Genomic DNA, 21664 nt, shown 5'->3' with positions numbered 1-21664 from the left:
AACACTGCTGACAGTGCTATCACATGATTTTCCGCCCAGCGAAGAATCCTTGCAACTTCTGCCATTGCCCTCCTGCTTCTTGTGCCGCCCTGTCTGTTTACGTGGGCGACTGCCGTGATGTTGTCCGACTGGATCAACACCGGCTGACCCTGAAGCAGAGGCCTTGCTTGACTTAGGGCATTGTAAATGGCCCTTAGTTCCAGGATATTTATGTGAAATGACGTTTCCATGCTTGACCACAAGCAATGGAAATTTTTTCCCTGTGTGACTGCTCCCCAGCCTCTCAGGCTGGCATCCGTGGTCACCAGGACCCAGTCCTGAATGCCGAATCTGCGGCCCTCTAGAAGATGAGCACTCTGCAACCACCACAGGAGAGACACCCTTGTCCTTGGAGACAGGGTTATCCGCTGATGCATCTGAAGATGCGATCCGGACCATTTGTCCAGCAGATCCCACTGAAAAGTTCTTGCGTGGAATCTGCCGAATGGAATCGCTTCGTAAGAAGCCACCATTTTTCCCAGGACCCTTGTGCATTGATGCACTGACACTTGGCCTGGTTTTAGGAGGTTCCTGACTAGCTCGGATAACTCCCTGGCTTTCTCCTCCGGGAGAAACACCTTTTTCTGGACTGTGTCCAGAATCATCCCTAGGAACAGCAGACGTGTCGTCGGAATCAGCTGCGATTTTGGAATATTTAGAATCCACCCGTGCTGTCGTAGTACTACTTGAGATAGTGCTACTCCGACCTCTAACTGTTCCCTGGACCTTGCCCTTATCAGGAGATCGTCCAAGTAAGGGATAATTAAGACGCCTTTTCTTCGAAGAAGAATCATCATTTCGGCCATTACCTTGGTAAAGACCCGGGGCGCCGTGGACAATCCAAACGGCAGCGTCTGAAACTGATAGTGACAGTTCTGTACCACAAACCTGAGGTACCCTTGGTGAGAAGGGCAAATTGGGACATGGAGGTAAGCATCCTTGATGTCCAGAGACACCATATAGTCCCCTTCTTCCAGGTTCGCTATCACTGCTCTGAGTGACTCCATCTTGAATTTGAACCTTTGTATGTAAGTGTTCAAGGATTTCAGATTTAAAATAGGTCTCACCGAGCCGTCCGGCTTCGGTACCACAAACAGCGTGGAATAATACCCCTTTCCCTGTTGTAGGAGGGGTACCTTGATTATCACCTGCTGGGAATACAGCTTGTGAATGGCTTCCAATACCGCCTCCCTGTCGGAGGGAGACGTTGGTAAAGCAGACTTCAGGAACCGGCGAGGGGGAGACGTCTCGAATTCCAATTTGTACCCCTGAGATACTACCTGCAGGATCCAGGGGTCCACTTGCGAGTGAGCCCACTGCGCGCTGAAATTCTTGAGACGACCCCCCACCGTACCTGAGTCCGCTTGTAAGGCCCCAGCGTCATGCTGAGGACTTGGCAGAAGCGGGGGAGGGCTTCTGTTCCTGGGAAGAGGCTGCCTGCTGCAGTCTTTTTCCCCTTCCTCTGCCCCGGGGCAGATTTGAGTGGCCTTTTGCCCGCTTGCCCTTATGGGGACGAAAGGACTGAGCCTGAAAAGACGGTGTCTTTTTCTGCTGAGAGGTGACCTGGGGTAAAAAGGTGGATTTCCCAGCCGTTGCCGTGGCCACCAGGTCTGATAGACCGACCCCAAATAACTCCTCCCCTTTATACGGCAATACTTCCATATGCCGTTTGGAATCCGCATCACCTGACCACTGTCGCGTCCATAACCCTCTTCTGGCAGAAATGGACAGCGCACTTACTCTTGATGCCAGAGTGCAAATATCCCTCTGTGCATCTCGCATATATAGAAATGCATCCTTTAAATGCTCTATAGTCAATAATATACTGTCCCTGTCCAGGGTATCAATATTTTCAGTCAGGGAATCCGACCAAGCCACCCCAGCACTGCACATCCAGGCTGAGGCGATTGCTGGTCTCAGTATAACACCAGTATGTGTGTATATACTTTTTAGGATATTTTCCAGCTTCCTATCAGCTGGCTCCTTGAGGGCGGCCGTATCCGGAGACGGTAACGCCACTTGTTTTGATAAGCGTGTGAGCGCATTATCTACCCTAGGGGGTGTTTCCCAACGCGCCCTAACCTCTGGCGGGAAAGGGTATAATGCCAATAATTTTTTAGAAATTAGCAGTTTTTTATCGGGGGAAACTCACGCTTCATCACACACCTCATTTAATTCATCTGATTCAGGAAAAACTACGGGTAGTTTTTTCACACCCCACATAATACCCTTTTTTGTGGTACTTGTAGTATCAGAAATGTTCAAAACCTCCTTCATTGCCGTGATCATGTAACGTGTGGCCCTACTGGAAAATACGTTTGTTTCCTCACCGTCGACACTGGAGTCAGTGTCCGTGTCTGGGTCGACCATCTGAGGTAACGGGCGCTTTAGAGCCCCTGACGGTGTTTGAGACGCCTGGACAGGTATTAACTGTTTTTCCGGCTGTCTCATGTCGTCAACAGTCTTTTGTAAAGTGCTGACGCTATCACGTAATTCCTTCCATAAGACCATCCAGTCAGGTGTCGACTCCCTAGGGGGTGACATCACTATTACAGGCAATTGCTCCGCCTCCATACCATTTTCCTCCTCATACATGTTGACACAACGTACCGACACACAGCACACACACAGGGAATGCTCTGATAGAGGACAGGACCCCACTAGCCCTTTGGGGAGACAGAGGGAGAGTTTGCCAGCACACACCAGAGCGCTATATATATACAGGGATAACCTTATATAAGTGTTTTTCCCTTATATAGCTGCTGTATTTATTAATCTGCCAAATTAGTGCCCCCCCTCTCTTTTTTTACCCTGTTTCTGTAGTGCATGCAGGGGAGAGTCAGGGAGACGTCCTTCCAGCGGAGCTGTGAGGGAAAATGGCGCTTGTGTGCTGAGGAGATAGGCTCCGCCCCCTTCTCGGCGGCCTTTCTCCCGCTTTTTTAAGGAAAAACTGGCAGGGGTTAAATGCATCCATATAGCCCAGGAGCTATATGTGATGTATTTTTAGCCATCTAAGGTGTTTTTATTGCGTCTCAGGGCGCCCCCCCCCAGCGCCCTGCACCCTCAGTGACCGGAGCGTGAAGTGTGCTGAGAGCAATGGCGCACAGCTGCGGTGCTGTGCGCTACCTTATTGAAGACAGGACGTCTTCTGCCGCCGATTTCCCGGACCTCTTCTGTCTTCTGGCTCTGTAAGGGGGCCGGCGGCGCGGCTCTGGGACCCATCCATGGCTGGGCCTGTGATCGTCCCTCTGGAGCTAATGTCCAGTAGCCTAAGAAGCCCAATCCACTCTGCACGCAGGTGAGTTCGCTTCTTCTCCCCTTAGTCCCTCGGTGCAGTGAGCCTGTTGCCAGCAGGACTCACTGAAAATAAAAAAACTAATTTAAACTTTTACTCTAAGCAGCTCAGGAGAGCCACCTAGTATGCACCCTTCTCGTTCGGGCACAAAAATCTAACTGAGGCTTGGAGGAGGGTCATGGGGGGAGGAGCCAGTGCACACCAGGTAGTCCTAAAGCTTTTACTTTTGTGCCCAGTCTCCTGCGGAGCCGCTATTCCCCAAGGTCCTTTCGAAGTTCCAAGCATCCACTAGGACGTCAGAGAAAAGAAAAATGCACTAGAGACGGCTATTTGTAAGTGGTAAATAAAATTCACGACAATGCAGTATATCAATTTACCTGTAACTAAGCACATTACTGAGGCACAGAGTGCTTTATTACTACTGCTCCCTTAATTTGTCATGCAAATCAATGAACCCCATGTAATCCACTAACTCATGAGTTGATAGGTTGCATTCATATATAGTGCTTTATTTTACAAAATGGCTGCCTTCACTGAGAGGATGCAGCTAGTTCAATTTAATAGGTATAAAGCTGAACACATAATCAAAGCAGGTGCTCCACTGAACGGCACCTTTCTACCAGCCCACATCAGAAAAATAGAACACATTTTACTGGCACACCCTTGGCACTCCTGCTACAATGACAGAGCCAACAGTGTCCCACTGGCCTGCACAAATGCAGTCAAAAGACAACAGCTATGGGAAAAGTGGTCTAGTACCACAGTATATACAGTATAACTCCAAGAACAAAAGATAGCTGCTGCTCCCTCATCTTGCCATATTTGGATGAGACTGGATTGCGACTACACCAGGGTCAGAGGTGACACAAGACTAATCCCTTCAGGAGGCTGTGTTTGAGACTTTTCGGGGGCCATGTTTGTGTTAACTAAAATGACAGACTCAAAACACCCCCTAATACCACTTTCAGACAGAAAAGTCTGAAAGTCCCGGCAATTACCCAGCATTTCAATGCTGGGTCGTTTTGCCGGGACCTGCCTGACTCCCCCTTTCACACAGACATGCAAATTACCACGTCGAGAATTTCTGTGTGAAAGGGTCAACCTGTGTCGAAATTTCCATGTCTCCGACCCTGGTAGATTCCAGTGTCGAAGACCCAGGAATTACAACCCGGGTCGACCCTTTCACACAGAAAAAGGACCCATGTGTTTCATGAAATTACCGGGTGGAACTGCTTCACCCGGTAATTTCTGTTTCTGTCTGAAAGGGGTATTACTGTACTTTCATTGCTACTTCACATCCACTGCAGTCTCATACACATCCACTTCCCACAAATATACACCCATTTCAGCCCCGGGCTCAGCCCCCTACTTGCAGATAGTTGCAAGTCAGTCTTGAGAAAAAAAAAAAAACAATGCGGAAAGCAGAGACGTGCACAGTACAAATAAGATTTTACTCACCGGTAAATCTATTTCTCGTAGTCCGTAGTGGATGCTGGGACTCCGTAAGGACCATGGGGAATAGCGGCTCCGCAGGAGTCTGGGCACATCTAAAGAAAGCTTTAGGATCACCTGGTGTGCACTGGCTCCTCCCCCTATGACCCTCCTCCAAGCCTCAGTTAGGATACTGTGCCCGGACGAGCGTACACAATAAGGAAGGATTTTGAATCCCGGGTAAGACTCATACCAGCCACACCAATCACACCGTACAACCTGTGATCTGAACCCAGTTAACAGCATGATAATAGAGGAGCCTCTAGAAAAGATGGCTCACTACAGCAATAACCCGAAGGAGACTGGGCACAACTAAAGAAAGCTTTAGGACTACCTGGTATGCACTGGCTCCTCCCACTATGACCCTCCTCCAGACCTCAGCTAGGATACTGTGCCCGGAAGAGCTGACACAACAAGGAAGGATTTTGAATCCCGGGTAAGACTCATACCAGCCATACCAATCACACCGTATAACTCGTGATACTATACCCAGTTAACAGTATGAAATATAACTGAGCCTCTCAACAGATGGCTCAACAATAACCCTTTAGTTAGGCAATAACTATAAACAAGTATTGCAGACAATCCGCACTTGGGATGGGCGCCCAGCATCCACTACGGACTACGAGAAATAGATTTACCGGTGAGTAAAATCTTATTTTCTCTGACGTCCTAAGTGGATGCTGGGACTCCGTAAGGACCATGGGGATTATACCAAAGCTCCCAAACGGGCGGGAGAGTGCGGATGACTCTGCAGCACCGAATGAGCAAACTCTAGGTCCTCCTCAGCCAGGGTATCAAACTTGTAGACTCTTGCAAAAATGTTTGAACCCGACCAAGTAACAGCTCGGCAAATTTGTAAAGCCAAGACCCCTCGGGCAGCCGCCCAAGAAGAGCCCACTTTCCTCATGGAATGGGCTTTTACAGATTTAGGGTGCGGCAGTCCAGCCGCAGAATGTGCAAGTTGAATCGTGCTACAGATCCAGCGAGCAATAGTCTGCTTAGAAGCAGGAGCACCCAGCTTGTTGGGTGCATACAGGATAAATAGCGAGTCAGTTTTCCTGACTCCAGCCATCCTGGAAACATATACTTTTCAGGGCCCTGACTACGTCCAGTAACTTGGAATCCTCCAAGTCCCAAGTAGCCGCAGGCACCACAATAGGTTGGTTCACATAAAAAACTGATACCACCTTAGGAAGGAATTGGGAACGAGTCCTCAATTCCGCCTTATCCATATAAAAAATCAGATAAGGGCTTTTGCATGACAAAGCCGCCAATTCTGATACACGCCTGGCCGACGCCAAGGCCAACAGCATGACCACTTTCCACGTGAGGTATTGTAGCTCCACGGATTTAAGTGGCTCAACCCAATGCGACTTCAGGAAATCCAACACCACGTTGAGATCCCACGGTGCCACTGGAGGCACAAACGGGGGCTGACTATGCAGCACTCCCTTAACAAAAGTCTGAACTTCAGGCAGTGAAGTCAGTTCTATTTTGGAAAAAAATCGATAGAGCCGAAATCTGGACCTTAATGGAACCCAATTTTAGGCCCATAGTCACCCCTGACTGTAGGAAGTGCAGAAATCGACCTAGCTGAAATTCCTCCTTTGGGGCCTTCCTGGCCTCACAGCACGCAACATATTTCCGCCATATGCGGTGATAATGGTTTGCGTTCACTTCTTTCCTAGCTTTAATTAGCGTAGGGATAACTTCCTCCGGAATGCCCTTTTCCTTCAGGATCCGGCGTACAACCGCCATGCCGTCAAACGCAGCCGCGGTACGTCTTGGAACAGACAGGCCCCCTGCTGCAGCAGGTCCTGTCTGAGCGGCAGAGGCCATGGGTCCTCTGAGATCATTTCTTGGAGTTCTGGGTACCAAGCTCTTCTTGGCCAATCCGGAACAATGAGTATAGTTCTTACTCCTCTCCTTCTTATTATTCTTATTTACCCTGGGTAAGAGAGGCAGAGAAGGGAACACATACACCGACTGGTACACCCACGGTGTTACCAGAGCGTCCACAGCTATCGCCTGAGGGTCCCTTGACCTGGCGCAATATCTTTGTAGCTTTTTGTTGAGGCGGGACGCCATCATGTCCACCTGTGGCCTTTCCCAACGGTGTACAATCATTTGGAAGACTTCTGGATGAAGTCCCCACTCTCCCGGGTGGAGGTCGTGTCTGCTGAGAAAGTCTGCTTCCCAGTTGTCCACTCCGGGAATGAACACTGCTGACAGTGCTAACACATGATTTTCCGCCCATTGGAGAATCCTTGTGGCTTCTGCCATCGCCATCCTGCTTCTTTTGCCGCCCTAGCCATCCTGCTTCTTGTGCCGCCCTGTCGGTTTACATGAGCGACCGCCGTGATGTTGTCTGACTGGATCAGCACCGGCCGGTGTTGAAGCAGGGGTCTAGCCTGAATTAGGGCATTGTAAATGGCCCTTAGTTCCAGAATATTTATGTGTAGGGAAGTCTCCTGACTTTTCCATAGTCCTTGGAAGTTTCTTCCCTGTGTGACTGCCCCCCAGCCTCGAAGGCTGGCATCCGTGGTCACCAGGACCCAGTCCTGTATGCCGAATCTGCGGCCCCCTAAAAGATGAGCACTCTGCAGCCACCACAACAGCGACACCCTGGCCCTTGGAGACAGGGTTATCCGCCGATGCATCTGAAGATGCGACCCGGACCACTTGTCCAACAGATCCCACTGGAAGATCCTTGCATGGGACCTGGCGAATGGAATTTCTTCGTAAGAAGCTACCATCTTTCCCAGGGCTCGCGTGCATTGATGCACTGACACCTGTATTTGTATTAGGAGGTCTCTGTCTAGAGACGACAACTCCTTGGACTTCTCCGGGAGAAACCCTTTTTTATCCTGTTCTGTGTCCAGAACCATACCCAGGAACAGTAGACGCGTCGTAGGAACCAGCTGCGACTTTGGAATATTCAGAATCCAGCCGTGCTGTTGTAGCACTTCCCGAGATAGTGCTACTCCGACGAACAACTGCTCCCCGGACCTCGCCTTTATAAGGAGATCGTCCAAGTATGGGATAATTATTTCGGCCATTACCTTGGTAAATACCCTCGGTGCCGGGGACAGACCAACGGCAACGTCTGGAATTGGTAATGACAACCCTGTACCACAATTTTGAGGTACTCCTGGTGAAGAGGGTAAATAGGGACATGCAGGTAAGCATCCTTGATGTCCAGTGATACCATGAAATTCTCCAGGCTTGCAATAATCGCCCTGAGCTATTCCATTTTGAACTTGAACCTTCGTATATAAGTGTTCAAGGATTTCAATTTTAGAATGGGTCTCACCGAACCGTCTGGTTTCGGTACCACAACATTCTGGAATAGTAACCCTGGCCTTGTTGAAGGAGAGGTACCTTGATTTCACCTGCTGGAAGTACAGCTTGTGAATTGCCGCCAGTACTACCTCCCTTTCTCCAAGGGCAGCAGGCAAGGCTGATGTGAGGTAACGGCGAGGGGGAGTCGCCTCGAACTCCAGCCTGTATCCCTGTGATACTACTTGCAGAACCTAGGGATCCACCTGTGGGCAAGCCCACTGGTTCCTGAAGTTCCCGAGACGCGCCCCCACTGCACCTGTCTCCACCTGTGGAGCCCCAGCATCATGCGGTGTACTCAGAGGAAGCGGGGGAAGATTTTTGATCCTGGGAACTGGCTGTCTGGTGCAGCTTTTTCCTTCTTCCCTTGTCTCTGTGCAGAAAGGAAGCGCCTTTGACCCGCTTGCTTTTCTGAAGCCAAAAGGACTGTACCTGAAAATACGGTGCTTTCTTAGGCTGTGAGGAAACCTGAGGTAAAAATTTTTCTTCCCAGCTGTTGCTGTGGATACGAGGTCCCAGAGACCATCCCCAAACAATTCCTCACCCTTATAAGGCAGAATCTCCATGTGCCTTTTAAAGGCAGCATCACCTGTCCACTGCCGGGTCTCTAATACCCTCCTGGCAGAATGGACATTGCATTAATTCTGGATGCCAGCCGGCAAATATCCTTCATATATAAGACGACGTCTTTAATATGCTCTATGTTAGCAAAATATTATCCCTGTCTAGGGTATTAATATTATCTGACAGGGTATCAGACCACGCTGCAGCAGCACTATTTATGCTGAGGCAAATGCAGGTCTCAGTATAGTACCTGAGTGTGTATATACAGACTTCAGGATAGCCTCCTGCTTTTTATCAGCAGGCTCCTTCAAAGTGGCCGTATCCCCAGACGGCAGTGCCACCTTTTTTGACAAACGTGTGAGCGCCTTATCCACCCTAGGGGATATCTCCCAACGTGACCTATCCTCTGGCGGGAAAGGGTACGCCAGCAGTAACTTTTTAGAAATTACCATTTTCTTATCGGGGGAACCCACGCTCTTTACACACTTCATTCACTCATCTGATGGGGGAACAAAACACTGTCTGCTTTTTCTCCCCAAACATAAAACCCCTTTTATGTGGTACTTGGGTTCATGTCAGAAATGTGTAACACATTTTTCATTGCCGAGATCATGCAACGGATGTTCCTAGTGGATTGTGTATATGTCTCAACCTCGTCGACACTGGAGTCAGACTCCGTGCCGACATCTGTGTCTGCCATCTGAGGTAACGGGCGTTTTTTGAGCCCCTGATGGCCTTTGAGATGCCTGGGCAGGCGCGGGCTGAGAAGCCGGCTGTCCCACAGCTGTCACGTCATCCAGCCTTTTATGTAAGGAGTTGACATTGTCGGTTAATACCTTCCACCTATCCATCCACTCTGGTGTCGGCCCCACAGGGGGCGACATCCCATTTATCGGCCTCTGCTCCGCCTCCACGTAACCTTCCTCATCCAACATGTCGACACAGCCGTACCGACACACCGCACACACACAGGGAATGCTCTGACTGAGGACAGGACCCCACAAAGTCCTTTGGGGAGACAGAGAGAGAGTATGCCAGCACACACCAGAGCGCTATATAATGCAGGGATTAACACTATAACTGAGTGATTTTTCCCCCAATAGCTGCTTGTATACACATATTGCGCCTAAATTTAGTGCCCCCCCTCTCTTTTTAACCCTTTGAGCCTGAAAACTACAGGGGAGAGCCTGGGGAGCTGTCTTCCAGCTGCACTGTGAAGAAAAAATGGCGCCAGTGTGCTGAGGGAGATAGCCCCGCCCCTTTTTCGGCGGACTTTTCTCCAGCTTTTTTCATGGATTCTGGCAGGGGTAATTTATCACATATATATAGCCCTGGGACTATATATTGTGATGATTTGCCAGCCAAGGTGTATTATATTGCCCTCAGGGCGCCCCCCCCCCCCCAGCGCCATGCACCCATCAGTGACCGGAGTGTGAGGTGTGCATGAGGAGCAATGGCGCACAGCTGCAGTGCTGTGCGCTACCTTGTTGAAGACAGAAGTCTTCTGCCGCCGATTTTCCGGAACACTTCTTGCTTCTGGCTCTGTAAGGGGGCCGGCGGCGCGGCTCCTGGACCGAACATCGAGGTCAGGTCCTGTGGTCGATCCCTCTGGAGCTAATGGTGTCCAGTAGCCTAAGAAGCCCAAGCTACCACCAGTTAGGTAGGTTCGCTTCTTCTCCCCTTAGTCCCTCGCTGCAGTGAGTCTGTTGCCAGCAGATCTCACTGTAAAATAAAAAACCTAAAATATACTTTCTTTCTAGGAGCTCAGGAGAGCCCCTAGTGTGCATCCAGCTCAGCCGGGCACAAGATTCTAACTGAGGTCTGGAGGAGGGTCATAGTGGGAGGAGCCAGTGCACACCAGGTAGTCCTAAAGCTTTCTTTAGTTGTGCCCAGTCTCCTGCAGAGCCGCTATTCCCCATGGTCCTTACGGAGTCCCAGCATCCACTTAGGACGTCAGAGAAAATATATTTAGTATATTACAACAATTCTTAAGAATGAGCTAAAGACAGATTTCAGATAAGTAAATGTTCCGTATAAATATGGTGCAACGCCTTTATAGTACAAAGCTAGAGTCAACAATAGGTGCCACACGTCATACTGCAACAACATAAAGCTAAAAATAGCTACATGATAAAGACAAACTAGAACGGTTTGCTTCCAATTGTGTAAGTATTTTAATATTGATATTCACTTTGTGGCAATTACCATACTGTAGGTTATTGTAAGATAGGAATATTGGAGTGCCCAAAAGCCCCTAGGTATAATACATACTCAAAGGGAACTTAAATATTGAAGTAGAGGTACTGCAGTGCCCATTGTAGCCATCAGGTGGCGATAAAGAACCAAAGTTTTTTTTCAGTGCTTATTTGCAGGACCTTGAATTACTGGTGCAGCAGCAATAGGAAGAAGCAGATTTCTGCTACACTATTTTATGGAACCTCATGTCACAAACTAAGAAAACTGAAGGAGAAGTTGGCAAGTCGGAATAAGATAGCAGATTGTTAATAAATGTATCATGTGGTTTAGAGTAAAAGTATCTAAAGATTATGAGATTATGCTATCTTGTACATGTAGATGTATTTTTGTCTTGCTTTTCTTAGTAATGGGAAACATTTCTTGTTAATCAGAAAATCATTTAGTAGGTGCATGCTGTCATCTCTTTGTGAAAGTCCATCCCATATCTATTTTAAGTGATTTGGATCAATAAATAAACTGTAGGTAATTTTGTTTATTAAACATGCTAAATTATTTTCTTTATTCTGCGCACAGCATACATCCATTAGTAGACATAGGGACCAATTCAGTAAGGTTAGCGGATGCTGCTAAGCAGCAGAATTTGCTAACCATTAGCACGCATGCTGGGGGCCGCCCAGCGCTGGGCAAGGCTGCCCAGCATGCTGACTGGCGCCTCCCCCCTGCTTCAAGCAGAAATTGCAAACATCACGCAATTTCTGCTTGTTAGCAGAAATTAAGGATGACTCCTTCCGGAGCAACTTAGCTGCGGCCGCAGAAGTCCCGGCGCCATTTTTGTTGTCGCAGCGGCTGCGTGTGACGTCACACAGCCGCATCCCTGACACCACCCCGTCCGCGCGTACCAGCCGACTGTTTGGGCTGGCACGCCCCCGCAACGCTCCATTTCCACCCAGAAAACAGAGCGTGGCCGCCCCTCTCCCGCCCCGCGTCCGCCTCTGCCTGATTGGCAGGCAGAGGCAATCGTAATTTCTGCGGCCCCCCCGCAGAAATTGCGGGCTCATGCGCATGCGCCCGCGGCCCCTCAGCAAAAATTCCGTACGAATTGCTACATGCGATTCATACTGAATTTGCCCCATAATCATGGCAACTCCCAATCAAAATAAGCTGAAATGGTATCATTTAAATTTTGGTATAAAGTAATCATATGTCACTTTCTCATAAATGTTTCTCCCACGTTTGAGAAACTCTGATATATGCTGTATTTCATATTATTATTTATCATATTTTATTATATTTGTATGTGTTGACGTCTGCTTATTGCACCCAATAAGGCATAATCCATTGTGTGTTTGTTACCTGTTATTTTGGATGCCCGAATCCGACATTCACCAATTATAATTTGTAAGTTGTTTCCATGGATCCAGCCTTCTTTTTTTCTATTCAAATTCCTCACCAACCTGTTAGAATACAAACACAAAGTTCAGCACTGTAGTGTGACATTGCTTACAGGAAATCAATCACTTCTATCCATTTGGAGCAGTTGCCAAACATTAAAAATATCCACTAAAAAAGAGAGACTTGTGCAACCGTATATAACAGCTGAGCAGCGATAGGGAGTGCACACCTGCACATATATCCTGTGTGGGGTCAGGGGTTAAGATGTAGTTACACTCATGGTTGTAGGGAGCGGGGCTGTGCCCATGTACTGGGGGCATGGTCTAATTTAAAGAGGTGCGGTCCTTAAAAATAAACAGAAACAATTGTATTTGCTACGTCACGCGTTCACCAAGGGGGCTTCGTTGTGCCCCACAGCAAGGCGCAGATCGGGGGGAGGGGTAAAAGGAACAACCCCCCTCCTAGCCAGAGGAGACTACCGCTGCAACCTCCCTACACCCACTGTAGCCCAGCACACTGGGGAGACAGTCGGAAACCGCGGAAAGGTAAGGGGGGGTGGGGTAATTTGTACTTGCCCCTCCCCCTCTCAACACCACTGGTTACACTCATCTCTAGTAGAGTAGTAAGGATCCAGTCACTACTGACAAGGTGCAATGCCGTAATCACAATCTGCATCCCACGCCAACAGATGAGAGGCGAGTGGAACGTCAGCTTGACACAAAAGCTGGGTTTCCGTACGGCAAGGAAAGCGGTAAGAAGGACAAACCCTGGGGCAGATGTATTAAGCCTGGAGAAGGGATAAAGAAGTGATAAAGCAGTGATAAGTGCAAGGTGATAATGCACCAGCCAATCAGCTCCTGTTATTTTTCAAATCCTTAATGATTGGTTGGAGCTTTATCACATTGCGCTTATCACTGGTTTATCACTTCTTTAACCCTTCTTCAGGCTGAATACATCTGCCCCAGGGAACGGGAGGGGGACTGACAGATAATTATCATCGAAAAGACAGACAATTAGAGAATGGGTAAGCAGATGCATAGCAATCAAGGAATGGGCAGATAACAAAGAACGGGCAAATAACCTCCAGAAAACAGGCAAGAGCATGGTCAGACTACAACCAAAGAATGGGAAAAGGCACAGTCAGATAACAATCAGGGAAATGGGAAGATAACAATCAGGGAAATGGGAAGATAACAATCAGGGAATGGGAAGATAACAATCAGGGGATAAGCAAGGGATGATCACATAACTAGAGGTAGTAAGCAAGAAACACAGGCTTTGAATTAGGAGGCCAAGGTTAAGATTTTGTTATGCCAATGTGCCACCTTCACGTTATCTTGAATTCTTAATATTCACAAATAAAATTGTACAATTTCTAATATACATAAGAAATACTTACCCGTTATTGTTGCAGTTCAGCAATGCATTCCTCTACAAACACCAATCTCTCTCTATGAGCAATGACTGACACGACTGATATTACACCAATACACCGCACTTCCATACTGTGCAATGTGCTCTAAGTTTGTAGAGAATCACATTAGCGGAACCAACAGAGCTGAGGTGGAAATGGGTATATCCTATAGGTGTATATTATTACATGTATTATTTGAGGGTGGACAGGCTAATGCCACTGATGATATAATATATATATATATATATATATATATATGACACCCTTAAACATGCGCTCACATGCATACAGTCATGTGAAATAGAATACACTCCCATTTTGTGTTTCTATGTGTCAGGGCACAACTACCAATCATATAGTCCTCACCAAGTCCTAAACGTTGATAAAAATGTAACACTGTGCCATACAGCACATAGGGGCTGATTTTATCATATGCAAAGAGTTTTAAAACTTGTTGCATATGATAAAACTTATGGATAAATTAGTCCCACAATGTTCATTTTCATGTATTTATTTAACAAAAAATAGACAATCATGAAGAAGTCCATGTGTGGAAAATGAAGTACACCCCATGATTCAGTACTTAAAGAATCAATTTTATCTGCAATAACAAAGAACTTGGTTTCTGTATGAATGGAGTTTATCACTCTCTTGCATCATTGAGTACTGTTGGAGAAAGAGCGCTATATAAATAAAAATATTATTATTATTATTATTATTATTATCATAGCTGACAAAGTTTGTCCCACTCATCCTTACAATGCTGTCCAATCCATTGATGTTTAAGGATATTTGTTTACGTAAAGATTTCTCAAAATCCCACGGGAAAGTCCCACGGCAGCATCTCAATGGGGTTGAGCTCTGGATTATGGGCCTAATTCATGTTTGTACGCAAATGCGATTTTCTAGGCTACGGAACTGCTAATGTTAGCAAGTGAAGCTGCCACCCAAAAATGGGAAGAGAAGCCCACCGGAGGCATCGCAAACTCATTCACAACTGTGTACACATTCACAGCCTGTACGCAACAACGAGGAACATCGGGGATAAGGGTTGGTCTATGGCTACACAGACTGACGACAGCAGTAGCGGCAGAGGTGCCATGTATTTGTACATACGAGCTCGCAGCTGTTAGCAGATACACGCCCTGAAAACAGCCATGACATGCCTGAGTATTGACAACCACTCCCCGATAACTCCTCATTAACACCTCCAAACGGTCACTTCCTGTCAATCCTTTCTACATGAAATCCACAATGTGAGCGAGCTCGCAGCAGCATCTTGGGGCATGCACATTGTGATCGCAGCACATGCGCAGTGCTCAGTCTGCCGATAATCACCACACTGCGTAAACTTCGGCCATTACGTACAAACATGACGTGACCATCTGAAAACCTTGATTATTTTCTTTTTCAGTTATTAAGCTTTAGATTTGCTGTGGGCACAGGATCATTGGACTGATTCTACCCTAGATGCAGGAAAAACAAGTTCCAGATATTTTAGTTATGTGCATGAGTCCAAGACGCACTGCACATATATCCTGATAGGAGGAGGCAGGGTGTCGGTGTCTGAGACTGCGTCAGAAGACGCAGTTGTTCTGACCCTGATGGCCATATTCCAGTGGACATTTTGTCCAACTATAGGACTGCACTGAAGGCTGATGTCCGCCGGATGGTGGATTAGAGCTACAGACAGTGGGCATCTCAATAGACAGCCCATTGGTTGCAGACAAAAGTGACCGCTGTTACTCACCCCCATTGTCCTCTTACATGATCCAGTCTCAGCCAAGAGATAAGCTGACATTATCTGATGGATTCTATGATATACAAATCAGCCCCGAATCACCGATCCTCCACTGTTATCTTTGAAGGTTGGCATGAGGTTCTTTAGGTTATACGCGGTGTTTGGATTTTGACAAATATGGCATTAACCTCAAAAAACTCCATGAGACACTGGGGCGCATGTATTAAGTCTGGAGAAGTGATAAAGCAGTGATAAGTGCAAGGTGATAACGCACCAGCCAATCAGCTCTTAATTGTACATTTACATTTTGGAGCTGATTGGCTGATGCGTTATCACCTTCCACTTACCACTGCTTTATCACTTCTCCAGACTTAATACATCTGCCTGACTGTTCCATAAGCCTGCAATGTTTTTTTTTTCTAATAAGCAGCTTTCTGCTGACTTCCTCCCGTAAAAAGCCATACTTGTTCCGTCTTGTACTGATGGCAGAGAAAGCAACATGGATGTACTAACCTTTCCACATCACTTCTTCATTTTCCTCTATTTTTTTGTTGTACAAATACTGACAAAGTAAAATCTGTTACAGTATTTGTCACAAGTGACTAGCTGGCACAGTGATTAGCATTACTAATTCCAGAGCACTATCTGCGTGGCTTTTGTATGTTATTCCCATGTTTGCATGGTTTTTGCACCACAGTCTTAAAAATATACTGATAGGGTGATTGTCTGGAGGAAATGATCGTAGAGTGTGTATAATTTGTGGTAGTGATCTTATGCTACTTATACAGTCGCATATACCGATTCCGCTGGGGCAGGGACTGGTGTGAATTATAACCATAATAATTATGAGATTAGCATTAGGAAATGTCAGGACTTTGAGGCCGATGCAGACCTGAATGTAAGCATTTTGACAAAAGTTTCTTTGTGGTGTTTTGACCTGTACATGCTCTGGAAAACAACTAAAGGTGATGCAGTATCGTACACAGCTAAGGCGCATCTCCACCGAGTAATTGTGTCGGGGCATTAAGGTGGCATTCTCAGGTAGGCTATGTTTACAGAGGGCGCGCTGACTGACTTACTAGGAAAATGCCTGCTGCGCCATTTTCCTGGAGACCTTCACATGGGCACTTGCACTGCTGGCTAGAGAGGAGGAGTCAGGACAGAGGCTGCACGCAGGCCCGCTCCTCTCTTATGGCCTAATTTGTGTGTGTACGCAATGCCAATGGTTATGCAATGGAGCGATTATCAGCAGACTGCGCATATGTCGCAATCACACTGCGCACTCGCCAAGGTACCTTTGGGATCGTGCCTGCACTAAGATTTTTAATGCAGAGTGATTGACAGGAAGGGACTGTTTGCGGGAGGTAATGGACTGGTAACAAAAATGCAGAAGCGTCACAGTCATTTTTGGGGCATGTATCTGCCACCAGCTGCGATCATGTACATAGAGAAACATGGCGCCAGTGTCACTACTGCTGCGGCCAGTCTGTGTGTCCATGGACTCACTCGAAGAGTCGGTAATCATCATTATTGTGTCGGTTCTGCGTATGCTTACATAGTTGCTGAGCACTTTGCGATGGCTCCGGTGGGTGTCTATATTCTTTTCTGGGTGGCAGCTTCACTTGCGATGTTTAGCTGTTCCATAGCCTGAATGTTTGCAGCTGCGTAGGCAGGGGGGTACAAACATGAATTAGACCCTTAATATGCCCCCGGGACTAGGTGATTGTTTATTATGTCATGTTAATAATTGTATGTAAAAAGGGTGCAGTATTCTTTTCACATGCATTTCTATATTTAGCTACAGCCAGGATAAAGAAGGAAGTATAAAGGTAGATTATGTTAAATAAATGATATGAAAAGTAATGATGAATGCTGACTTATATTTACAAAGGTTCCAAGCTGTTTTTTAGGGAAGAGCATTTATGTTAGATATACAGTATAAAACTGTTATCTATACCTCCACATACCTACTAAATGTGTCTCCTCCCTCTGATTGGCATACAATGTCACTGGCAAGGGGGATGGAGGAATTAGATAACATTAATGAAATGAGTAAGCATTGCTGAAGCAAATAATGACCGTATAAATGTATACAATCTAAACGGTGCTGACAGCTGTTTTACAGTACACTGTGTATTTTCAGGTAAGTGGACTGTTTGTAATATAAATGGGTACCACACTCTCTAATACTATGAAATGCATCCATCAGCACTGTCATGGTTGAGCATGAACAGTGTCTTTGGGGGTCATTCAGACCCGTTCGCATGCTGCAATTTATCGCAGCCATGCAAACGGGTCTGAACTGCACATGCGCGTGGGCGGCAATGCCCAGGTGCGTTGGTCGCCGACCACAGCCAGCGCCACGGAGCGACAGACCTAACGAAGAAGCCGTTCGCAGCGGCAAACGCAAGAAGATTGACAGGCAGAAGGCAGACCTGGGCGGCAACTCACTGTTTTCGAGTGTCCAGAAAAACGCAGGCGTGCCCAGCCGTTGATGAGGAGGGTTCCTGATGTCAGCTCCAAGCCGGATCATCGCAGCGGGTGAGTAAGTCCTGAGCTGTGCAGCTGTCTGCACAAGCGATTGCAGCCCTGCACAGCGATTACCCCCTCCCCTGAAGGCGGCCATTACATGGTCGCAGCAGTGCAAAAAACGGCCTGCGTGCGACCGGGTCTAAATGACCCCCTTTGTACAGAATGTTTGATACACAGATTTCAGGAATGCTCGGATGTCATACTCAGGATAAAATGGTCTACAGCCAATAAAAAAAAAAAAAAAAACCCCGTCCTGTTTGGATTCGGCAAAGCTCAGAACAACTGTATGGGATTTGGTTCAGTTTTATGTGTGAATATGATCAATAACTAAATAAATAAATAAAAACTCCAGTTGAAAAGCGCAATGGAATATGCTGGCATTATACAAAAAAGGTTAATAACTTTTGGAGCAATGTCATGAATTGTCAGAATAAAACGCAGGACTTTCGCTTATAACTACTGGCCAGTTACAGACAGTGGGGGTCATTCTTTGCTGCAGTGCGAATGGGTCGGGACTGCAGCTGCGCGGCGCCTGCAATGCGCACGCACTTCGATGCCTGGCGACGGTCGTCGCCGGGCAGCGACGCCGCCAGCACTGAAAGTGATCGCAGCGGCTATCGCAAGAAGATTGATGGCGGGGAGGCGTTCCGGGGCGTCTACTCACCGTTTTCCGGGCGTGGAGAGCCGAACGCAGGCGTGTCCAGGCGTTTGGAGGGCGGATGTCTGACGTCAATCCCGGGACCTTCGTCGCTGGATCCGTCGCACTGGGTAAGTAGGTCTGACTCTGGTCTTGTTTTGCAGGAAACTTTTTTAGCATAGCAGCGCTGCACAAGCGATCGCAGCCCTGCTATGCTAAAATACACTCCCCCATATGCGGCATCAAGTTGATCGCATGAGCAGCAAAAAGTTGCTACGTGCGATCAACTTGGAATGACCACCAGTAAGCGTTGCTTACCAGCCACAAAAAGTTATGCTTTTTTATGTGCTCAACAGGGCTATTTGTTAGACATCACATTTCAGCATGGAGAACCTGATACACCAGATAATTGTACAGGCTGAACAGACCATTGGTGATGTAAAGACAAGACTAGCAAAGTGATTAGCAGATTTATATAGAGGCATAATATGGTGGCTTTGGCAGGTGTGGAGTAAAGGGCCCCATACACTACTGCGACATGTCGGAACCTCATGTCGCAGGCGATAACCCCGGCAGCTTCCTGGGGGGCAGGATCGCATAAGATACATCGTATGCTGTCCTTTTGCATATGATGTATGTTGTGCGATCCCAGCCATGCCTGCGGGGCCGACATATCACGAGTGCAGCACATTAGGATCCGATCCGATGCTCACGGGAACGCGCATCGGATCGGTTTCATCCGATATATCGTCCTGAATGGCCGAAATTGGGCATTATCGTTCTAGTGTATGGGGCCCTTAAGAGGATAAGCGGCACAGGGAGGGAATGTGAAAGCAGAAGAGGATTTATTTTCCATCATGACCACACAGGAGAGTATATCTACTGTAAGTGAATAGGTTTACCCCAGCTGAGAGGGAAAAGATAAGGGTGCAGTAAGGACAAAGCAGCTGATTGTTATGGCAGATGGAAAGCGCAATCTTCTATGCTGGGTGAGTACAACCTTCATGTGAATGTAGTAAAGGCACAGTAGGGGAGACAGTAATCTCAGGCTGATTTTTTTGTGCCAACTAACACTAACTTTAAGAGGTATATTTCTTTATAATCGTTGGAAAATAAAAATCTGTATCACATCTTATCGTGTCAATAAAGAATTTGCTGTAACTGCAATCTATCAATCTGGATCCTCTGTGGTAGATCCGGCAACACTTCCTGACTATGTGATAGACTTCTCTCATATACCGGCAACCTAGTGAAGGCTGCCTGCGGGAATGAAGCAAAGCTTTTCAGACTTGACCAGTCCCCATTGCCAGGCATAGGGTGATGTTTTCTCAAGACAGGAAAGCTTTTGATGCATGATACGTTGCGTGTCCCCATAGCAGCGCTAAATTAAATATTATTTGAGAGTGTGCTGCCATGTGGTCCCATGTCATAGTCAAAGCTAAATACATCTAGAGCCACTAGTCAGGCCTGGCTACTGGATTACTGGGTCAGGGAGTTGAATATGATCTTAACACATTTGGGGGGTTATTCGGAGTTGGTCACAGATTTTGCTATTTTAGCAAAATCTGCGACCACTAAAATCATATGCTGGGGGCCCCCTAGCACAGGGCAAGGCCGTCCTGCTTGTGTGGTGCTGCCACGAGATGCATGGCTGTGTATGCAGAGGCAACGTCGCCATGTTTTTGATCGCAGGAGACGTCATCGGCCGCCCCCCCGAAAACGGGCATGACACGCCTGCGTTTCCAGCGACACTCCCCCCCAACGCCGCGTCGCCACCTCTGGATGCCCGTTGCCTGTCCGCATCATGATAGGCCGCAGCACATGCTCAGATGGGACGAATATCGTCTTATTTGTGATTTTCAGATGTCTGCAACAGGGTCTGAATATATGGCCCATAGACCTCTAACTGTATATGGACAATTTACTTTGGTTTCTTCATAGTTTTATCAAATAATAAACCCAATGGCTTATATTAGTTCTGCATGCTGTATTTATTCACACGGGTGTAAATAATGTTCTAAGAATGCCCAGGCCTAGAAAGTCAATATTCCTCTACAGATCTATGGATGTTCTGCAAGATAGACCTGTCTGGCCACATGAACATACAGAGATAAAATGACATCAATATATTGCAGCTATGCGGGTATGCCAAATAATAGTTAAAGGATAATATAACAAACTGCAAGAAAATAAACAAATGTAATGTTTTACCAGAACCACATCTTCACAACATTGCTTTGTAAACAAATTGCAAGTTTATGTAAAAGAAAAAGAAAAAAAAAATTAAAATATATAAATGCAATGTGTACAAAGAATAAAAAATTACCATTGTCCCTCGGCATCTTCCTCTATAAGCTGGATGAAGTCCCCATTTTTTACCAGTACATCTTCGGAGCCCCTCTTATTGCAGTCGGCCAATGCTCTGTACTTTCCTGGAGACTGTGACAGAGCATGTTTAGCAATCACAGCGTATTACAGAGCACACACAGTGTAGGCTGCCAATTTGTGAGCTGGACCAATATTCACAGCAATGCAGCCTATTCATTTCATAACGACCCACTGACTGCCTATCTAATCACTGCCTATCTAATTAGAGGGGAACTGATAGACTCAATGGCCCTCATTCCAAATTGTTTGCTCGCTAGCAGATTTTAGCAGCATTGCACACGCTAGGCCGCCGCCCTCTGGGAGTGTATCTTAGCATAGCAGAATTGCGAACGAAAGATTAGCAGAATTGCGAATAGAAAATTCTTAGCAGTTTCTGAGTAGCTCGAGACTTACTCCTACACTGCGATCAGCTCAGCCCATTTCGTTCCTGGTTTGACGTCACAAACACGCCCTGCGTTCGGCCAGCCACTCCCCCGTTTCTCCAGACACTCCTGCGTTTTATCCTGGCACGCCTGCGTTTTTCCGCACACTCCCAGAAAACGGTCAGTTTCCGCCCAGAAACACCCACTTCCTGTCAATTACACTCCGATCACTTCAACGATGAAAATTCTTTGTTCGGCCGTGAGTAAATCT

At 47.0% G+C, this 21664-nt stretch overlaps 1 protein-coding gene across 4 annotated transcripts in view; it reads right to left on the bottom strand.

Moving 5' to 3' along the window:
- The window catches only part of MCF2 (MCF.2 cell line derived transforming sequence), a 360378-nt gene that overhangs the window by 4489 nt on the left and 334225 nt on the right, over nt 1-21664 (bottom strand). For 2 of the 4 annotated variants that reach the window (XM_063937415.1, XM_063937418.1), the window contains 3 exons: nt 20970-21082; nt 17442-17483; nt 12281-12381 (listed from right to left, as the gene is read on the bottom strand). In XM_063937415.1, coding sequence (XP_063793485.1) covers nt 12281-12381; nt 17442-17483; nt 20970-21082 — 256 coding nt within the window. Of the gene's footprint in view, nt 1-12280; nt 12382-17441; nt 17484-20969; nt 21083-21664 lie in introns of those variants that run through there. The other 2 variants (XM_063937416.1, XM_063937417.1) reach the window with 2 other exon arrangements.

Source organism: Pseudophryne corroboree, chromosome 8, assembly GCF_028390025.1.
Source record: "Pseudophryne corroboree isolate aPseCor3 chromosome 8, aPseCor3.hap2, whole genome shotgun sequence".
Classification (NCBI taxonomy): domain Eukaryota; kingdom Metazoa; phylum Chordata; class Amphibia; order Anura; family Myobatrachidae; genus Pseudophryne; species Pseudophryne corroboree.
Note: the sequence above shows the minus strand (reverse complement) of the source record. Positions and strands in the feature narration are given on the sequence as shown.